Consider the following 8,641-nt stretch of genomic DNA (forward strand, 5'->3'; position numbering starts at 1 on the left):
AACAAAAACATGCTCTTGATCTTAGACAAAATACTTTATCTCCTCTGAGCTGCATATCTTCCACACATAAAAATATCACATGCGCATGCATATGCATGCACCTAAACTTTCTCTACATACACACGCAAAACATACAACCCTTCCTCCCTCACAAAAAATTACCCACTAAAACACTCTTCTCACATTTTCTCTTCATATAGTTGTCTCTGGATAAGCTGACCCCTGGGGGCATAAAAGAAAGAAGAAGGAAAAAAAAAAAAAGAGAAAGAGTCGACTAATGCAAGGTTTGACTTATCTGAGATATAAAGAAGTCAAACTTTTCTGAAATATCAATACTTGGGATAAGCTGACATTTTCTGGCTGAAAGTCTGCTTATCAAAGGTATGGTAATCCCGCATGAAAAAATTAATCATTAGATAAACAATTTGACAACATTATATTTTCTTTTTCCAAGAAAAATGTGATAATTTTCACTATTTTTGCCTTTGTGTTATACTGGCACATGATGTATGTTAAACATAATTTGGTTATCAGATTTATCTGTCGGTTTGTATTTATTTATTTTGTGGAACTCAGTTGCATGCATGCCATGATGATTCCAATAAAGGCTGGGTATGCATGTATGCATTGTTCTTTTTGTTTCTTTTCGTTTTATTTTTCTCTTCTTTTTGACTCACATGTGTGTTTACACACAATGCGAGTCAATGCAATAACCCTGTGTTTCAGTTGTCTGCATGTATGTATGCATATATGTATGAGTGTGTGTCCGTGATAAACCTCAACAGGGCCAACTGCATCTTAAGCCTTCATTTCCAAAGGTGCTCACAATACATTCCACTCAAAATCTTTTATCCACAGAACAATTTCACACAACAGCCACAGATCCCAAGAACGATCATCTGTCATCATGTAGCCGGTCTGTCCAGTGGAAGACTTCAAAATGATGGTTGAGGGCAGGAATGGTGTGAAGTTTGTATCTGGACCCCAAAGCGCCATCATCCTGAGTCTTGACATAGAACACTCTGGACACACGGGAATGAAGAAGAGCCATGCTGCACCTGAAACAAACACATTCAGCAAAAATGATCATGAACAACAGAATGAAGGCAAGCTGTACTGTACCTGAAACAAAGACATTCAGGAACTTGACTTACAAATAAAAACAAAATCAGGAGAGGTTCATTTCTCTCTCACTAATTTGGCTGTGAGTCCATTAGCTGAAAACCAACCACTAAAACAAAGTCAACATGAACTGGTTGAAGCTTCTTAGGTTTAGGAACCACAAAGAAGCCACCAAATGACCAACAAAAGTTTACCTGCACTTTCCAGTGACTGTTAAGAACCCAAGTTTACCACACTTACAGCTGAGGCTGCTCTCAAATGAGCGATGATTTGCAACTTGGTTTTTAGTTGTCTAATACAAACTCAGTGAATGTTTTTACTTTTGCATATGATATGCGTTTGACATATGGATGTGATATTTAAAAAACGATGTGTATTACAATACAGCCGCAACCATAAATTTCACTGACTTTCAAAACAGCAGCTCTCACCTAAGTACAAAAAAGTACCAGCAATGATCAGCCAATAAATTTCTTCAGTGAATCTTTTTGCCTGCAGGTTAAAAAGGAAGCACATATGTGTGCAAAAATACAATATGTACACAACAACGACAAAACACACACACTCATACACATGTGCACCAATACAATGAAACTGATCGTTCAATTTACCATAATGGACTGACACACACCCACACACAAGCACACATGTGCACACCCACACCCACACCCATGAAGACAATAAAATATTCCACAAGCAGAAACTGAAATAAAAATTCCCAGCCATGTACACACATGGGGCAAGGTTCAGCAGTTATGTAAGCATGGTAGCCTGTACAGAGGTATGGTCCAGTTTTTTCCTTGCTTTTGACATCAGCAGTTTCACTTGGTGTTGTTGCTGCTAAGTCATTGCTTGGTAAGAAGTACATGTCTTCATCTGAAAAAGAAAATTCTGACAATAAATGTTGAAAGAAAAAGAAGAAAAAAAAAAGATGTCTATAAGAGTTGTGATAAGAAATATATCACTATTCATCAGAATGTGGCAAATATCATGTTTACCATTACTGAACTGTCAGTATGTTAGGTATGTATTTGATGCATTGCCATGGTTGCAATAACGGTGACAGACATCATGATCCCTTCATCACTGAATAGCATGAAGTCTGCACAACTAATCTCAATATTTTGTCTCTGTGTGATGCTTCATTTGCTAGAGTTCCTATGAACATTGATATGACGTATCATGCTTCGTTTGCTAGAGTTCACATGAGCGTAAACATGACGTGTGTGTGCGTGTGCGCTCGCACATATGTGTGTGAGTGACTGAAGCGTGACTGAACAATACAGGAAACAAATGATGAGCACCTATCGGCAGCTCTCAGCTGGATCTACCCAGATTGGCAGCCTGTTGTATAAATGATTCTGTCTTTGTAAAGTGCTTAGAGTTTGATATCTGACCAAGTATAAGTGCTATATAAGTATCCACATCAATCAATCAAGTAAGATATATAAAACTGACTCAGTTTACATATGCACAACATGGTGAAAATATGATTACAGCAATTTTAAACATACTTTCGAATTAGCAAAAAACATCTGAAGAACTGCCCTCCTCATACTGTAATACAATTCTGCAGAGCATATCCCTCAAACTGTCCAATTCTTTTGCATGACCATAATATATAAGTTACAACTAATCTGTATCATCATATCATGGTCATATATTGATACAAATACTTTCATTAAAGTGATCAGCACCAGCTGGTGATGCACACTGCTAATGTGACATGAATTCAAGAACACTCTAAAAATATTTCTTACAATTAATAATTCTCTCTCTCTCTCTCTCTCTCTCTCTGACAACAAGGAAACACCACTGAAGTTAATACATGTTTGAATCAAAGCCCGAGTCTGAGACAGTATGAAAAAGCTAGATTCATTTACAGATGCAATCAGGTTGAGGGTGGAGATTGATAAATTCTTTTCAATTTCACACTTCAACATAATGAGCAGACCTGTTGGTACCTTGATTCTCTTAATGTGCATACACATGCAGAAGGTCTAATACGCATGTTAAAGATCCAGTAATCCAAATCAGTGTTCAGTGAGTTACAGCTCTTATCAAACCCTGCATGCATGCCCCTGAAAAGTGGGCATGGCTCCATTACACAGGACAGGGTAAAAACAGTATTTCTGGTAAAAGCCTGCTTGCAGCCATGAGTGAATGAGACTATCACACTTTGCCTAACTCACACATTATAGAAGGAGATGATGATTCTCTCATTCAGACACAGGGAAGCAGATTTCCCGCCCCTCCAACTAACTTACCTGAAATGTTCCACATACCACTGCCTTGTGTCTTTGCCACGAGGTCAACGCCAACCATAGCGGCATGCAGCAGACAGTTGTGTGCAGTCAGCGAGTGGCCTTTGGCAATGATGACGTTCTGTGCGGGGTCTACGATCACTATGCCATTACTGCCCTGTAACAAGACATCTACCATTTCTTTATTTAGTATTGCTATGTCTTAGTTCACTGTAAGTAAATGGGATATCTACAATTTCTTTATCTAGGATTGTTATAATGACATATAATATAACAATACTAATAATGACAATAGCATATAATCCATGCATCAGATTCTGCACTAGTTGGGTCACGGTTAAGTATGTGTAATTAAAATCTGATTTGCTAACAACATTCAAGCTGTTACTGTTCTGAATAAAAATTATTTTTTGCAAAATACACTTGCCACTACCAAACAGGCAATTTTGCTGAAGCAGAAAATGAATGTGTGACCTGCTCAATTGTGTTCATAATCTAATAATCAAACATGCATATATCTATCTCACTCTCTCTATATATGTGTATAAACATTGTATGTGTGTGCGGATGAGTGCGGGTGTAGGTGTGAGTATTTCCCTCAGTATCCACTCCTACCAAATCAAAACAATGAATTTATATATAAAAAACACATCAATTATATCAATGATTTATGTAAAACTGAGAAAACATCACTCAACACCTTAACAGTCTTTTTTCTCTCTCCTGCTCAAGCCCCACCCCAACCCCCCCAACCAAAGAGAGAGAGAGAGAAACAACAACAAACAACAAAAGAGAAATAACATGTTAAAAAAAAATAAAAAAAAAAAAAAAACAGTTCACTCAAACACACTACAACCTCAACAATACACATTTTAAGTTTCACCTACCTGCCCCTTCTGCTGTGCAATGTCAGCCATGGCTTTGGCTTGATGAAGGTAAGACTGAATGCTCTTCACCTCCGCATCACTGAAGAACTTGCCTGTTAAGAGCCTTGTTATCCTGCCATCATCGTTCATTATTTACATCACTATTTCAATATAATATTTTTTATTAATAGCAAAACCAAAGAAGGTAGGAACTTTAAATTTTCACAGATATCTTACTTTTAATATGTATTTTTTAAGTGTACCAAATTTCGTAAAAATAAATACAAATTGCAACAGAACCCGAGTTAAAAAAAAAAAGAAAAAAAAAGAAAAAACGACACTAAGTGCCACCTTTATCCCTGGGTCATTCAGAGAGTAGAATGCACGCATAACGAATCTGTGCTGTTAATGAACATTACTGTTTGTGGGGAACATGTTCACATCATCACAACAGAATAAAAATGAGTCACTTGGGCTTTCACAGCGGGGCTAGGAAACAAGTGTCCAGGATTTGATTCACATAAGGAGCAGGATTTATTTTACCATCCAAATGAAAAGAAAATGACAAAAATGCACACACACACACACACATACAAAAAATGAGCATAAATGCGTGTGCACACGCACACACACAAAAGCTGAAATGTGTGTGTTCACACACAGTCCTAACACTCTAGTAACAGCAACAACAAAACAAAAATTGCTCATCTCAATCAAGTTAATGCATTGCTTGCATTAAAGAAAATATTAAAAAAAGTGAATCACTTTCACTACACACCTTTTGTCCTCATGAAAATTCGCAGGCCAGTACAGAACAGATTCTTCGTACTGTTTACGCGTCAGCGGAGCACGCCGCGGCACCTTCACTGGATACGGTCTGCTGAACATGCCCTCTGGAACCTCACAACCCAGCACAGACTGCACCGTCCTTTCACCTTGGCTGCACCGGCATCTGCCAGAACACAGCTTGCCCTCTCGTATATCAGTAGTAATAGCAGCATCTGTCAACTTTTCTAATTTCTGTGGAGTTGAAAGACCTTCTGCAGGAAAATGGGACTGTGTAGTAGAAGTACTGTTGCAACCTGCTGATTCTTCTGGTTTTGGGGCACAGTTCTCTATACTGGGACTCAATCTTGTAGAAGGGTTATTACCATGCATCTCATTTTCTGATGCTTCTGGTTTTTGCAGAGCAGCAGGGTTTACTGTTGAAAAGCTGTGTTTTGCAGAGGGAACGTCAAGCTTGTTTGGTGCTGTGTGGCTTTCTGTTGTTATGTCTGCTGTGGAACACAGACACTGCTCAACTGTCTCTGCTGGGCAAAGCAATATTTGCAAACAGCCATCTGCAACAAGATAAAATAGAAATTTAAAAGTGTAAAGTACATATAATCTAAAACAAATTTATTTCAGAAGTGTGATGGGAAACAAAGGCAAACCAGCAAATCATGACAGGCACAGAATCTTGAGGGGAAAAAACAAAACAAAACAACACACACACACACACACACACACACACACACACACACACACACACATATATATATATATTACTGGCAAATAAATATAACTAACATTATAATTTGATAGTACATTTGTGCACCCACCCACAAATACATATAAGCAAGGATGAACACATGCACACATGATTTATTTGATTTATATTAGATTGGTAGATGTTGAAAACATTCTTACATCCATCAAAAAAAAAGAAAAAAAGAAAGCTTATCAGATACTATTACTAATACTATTACTAATAAAGTGAGTAGCAGTCTTCAGGTTAGAAAAAAAAAGAGAGAGAAAAAAAAACAGATGAGAAAAAAGCTTTTGCTTTTTACTTTGCAAGCCATTGGCCCAACTATGGGATGTGTCTTAATCAGTGTACAAGGAGTAACACTGACCAACACTGCTGGTGTCTGTCTCTCTTGGGCCTGGTTGTCATGGGGGCAAATTATGAAAGAAAGCCAAGGGCACAGCCCAGTCAATGAGTATCAATGACCTCAGTAGATGCTCTGTTGCCCATTTTGTGTATAGACTGAAGGGGGCTTTGATCTTATGACAAAACCTTCAGGAGAAAGAGCAAAGAGAAATAAATAAACAGATAAATAAATACGATATATATATATATATATATATATATATATATATATATATATATATATATATGTGTGTGTGTGTGTGTGTGTGTGTGTGTGTGTGTGTGTGTGTGTGTGTGTGTGTGTGTGTGTGTGTGCATTCAATTTTCAACACCTCAAGAAGAACTTAACATCTGTTAAAGTCTTCCACAAGTGAGCATTATCCATTTCAGAGCAAGTGACGGCTACTGCATGAATTTGTATGGTTTTCTGCTTCTGGTAGTCACACTGTGTCAGCCATTTGTTGAGGTTTTTAGTTTCCTTGTCAGAAAACTGATAGTACATAAGTGCAAATATTCTGAAATCTTTTTTGTTTTTTAAGCCATCTCCTACCCTCAACACACACATATATATATATATATAGACTATCCCACCCAGCTATACAGACATACTCACTCATAGTCCTGCACATAAGGGATGAGAGCGAGATGCAGATATGTAAAAAGATAAGCTCTTAGAATTTATTATTAGAAATTCAGGCAGCAAATAGTTTAGAAAAAAAGGACACACATGTATACACACCTTTCCCAGATCCTGAATTACGAACTCTTTTGAGATGTTGAAACTCCCCCAAAGGGTGAGATACACTGAGTAACCTGCAAGAAATATTTAAAATGTTTTCCATCACCTTTTTCTGGACTTTTTTGAAGTCTTATTTAAGCAGAAGTTCTATAATTTGTACTCAATAGCAGCAAGTGCTCTGATTACATTCGCTGATGCTGATAATGTTATGAATGTTGAAAAAAACAACAACAAAACAACAACAACAACAAAATCCCCACACCAACTGTACATAGTATACACACATGTTTATAAGCATACATGCAAACACACAGTAACATACATGCAGTGACACACACACACACATACAGAGCAACACTATGCACAAAGAAAAGCATTATTACATAAACAACATTCTTCTTCCCTCCTTACCCAAAACACATAATCAATGAGTATTCTGTGTGTGTGTGTGTGTGTGTGTGTGTGTGTGTGTGTGTGTGTGTGTGTAGATATGTCATGTGTGTGTATGTGTGTGAATCTTCTGTCGGCCATTATGATGGGAGTAAGAGCTGCGTGGTTAAACTTAAAGCATTGGGCTTTCGATCTGAGGGTCCCAGGTTCATATTTCAGTAATGGTGCCAGGTGGGTAAAGAGTGGAGATTTTTCTGATCTCCCAGGTCAACATTTGTGCATAGCCTGCTAGTGCCTGAACCCCTTTCATGTGTATACGCACGCAGAAGATCAACCACACATTAAAGATCCTGTAATCCACATGAACATTCAGTGGGTTATAAAAGAAACAAGAACATACCCAGCATGCAGACCCTTGAAAATGGAGTATGGCTGTCTACATGGTGGGGTAGACAAACAAAACAGTTATGCACATAATTTAAAATGTCTGTCTGAGTTTGTATATGTGCATGGCTGAAATCTGATTGAACGACACAGTAACCGAATGATGAGCACCCAATGGCCGCCATTAGTCGGCTCTACACACGTAGGCAGCCTGTTATGCAAATGACCCCAAGTTTGAAAAGCGCCTAGAGCGTGGTCTCCAAATGAGGATAGGAGCTATAATAAGTATCCATATCATTCATTCAGTCTGAATTGATATACCAAGCTGTCAACTTTGATGATTATACAGTGAACTATTGCAAGTGCCCTTCTGACTGTGAGTGCATTGAAACTAAATAATGTGAATATGTAAGGTTGGGGAGAGGCATGCATGATAAAAAAAAAAAGGATCAGTCACTGACTTCACGGCTTCTGCAGTCTTTCTTCGATCCGCAAGGTTGCTGACAAAAAAGTCCACAAGCTCCACTGGCTCGAAGTATTCATCTGCCAAAACTGGAGTCAGGTTCTTCGCCATTTCGCTGCACTGGGAGAAAATCATAAATGACTTCAAACATAAAACCAATTTATTATAGCTCTCTCTCTCTCTCTCTCTCTCTCTCTCAGACACAGACACTCAAGTCCATGTGATTACTCATTTACTGTGAAGAACACGTGCTTGTCAAAGATTGTGATGTTTACAGAAATCGAAAGAAGGCCAAGGAATAATTTGTTCTTTTTCAGCGCACCCCCCGCAACCAGATATAGATCATTTTGCGGGCATATTGTTAAAAAGCAAAACAAAAAGAACATACGCTTTTCTCCGTCCTCTGTTTTTACCAGCTTTGCGAAAACAAAGAGGATTAATTTTGTCCAGAAATGTGAAAACAAGATTGAATGAACTTCCATAACCGGAAGCATGTGCCGA

General features: G+C 38.0%; 1 protein-coding gene across 2 annotated transcripts; it reads right to left on the reverse strand.

Annotated features, from left to right (window-relative positions):
• Positions 1-300: 300 nt before the first annotated feature.
• LOC143296116 (putative inactive tRNA-specific adenosine deaminase-like protein 3) lies at positions 301-8,632 on the reverse strand. Of its 2 annotated transcripts, none has more exons than XM_076607896.1 (8): positions 8,529-8,632; positions 8,139-8,260; positions 6,904-6,977; positions 5,031-5,592; positions 4,274-4,385; positions 3,390-3,543; positions 1,857-1,998; positions 301-1,058 (listed from the first exon to the last, which is right to left on the reverse strand). In XM_076607896.1, exons 2-8 carry the CDS (start codon positions 8,249-8,251, stop codon positions 896-898), a joined length of 1,320 nt encoding a protein of 439 aa, XP_076464011.1. In that variant the 5' UTR covers positions 8,252-8,260; positions 8,529-8,632; the 3' UTR covers positions 301-895. The 2 variants fall into 2 exon arrangements, with proteins under 2 accessions (XP_076464011.1, XP_076464012.1); XM_076607897.1 differs by having other exon boundaries at positions 8,139-8,255; positions 8,529-8,610.
• Between the last annotated feature and the right edge of the window lie 9 nt (positions 8,633-8,641).

This window comes from Babylonia areolata, chromosome 21, assembly GCF_041734735.1.
Source record: "Babylonia areolata isolate BAREFJ2019XMU chromosome 21, ASM4173473v1, whole genome shotgun sequence".
In the NCBI taxonomy this organism is placed as follows: domain Eukaryota; kingdom Metazoa; phylum Mollusca; class Gastropoda; order Neogastropoda; family Buccinidae; genus Babylonia; species Babylonia areolata.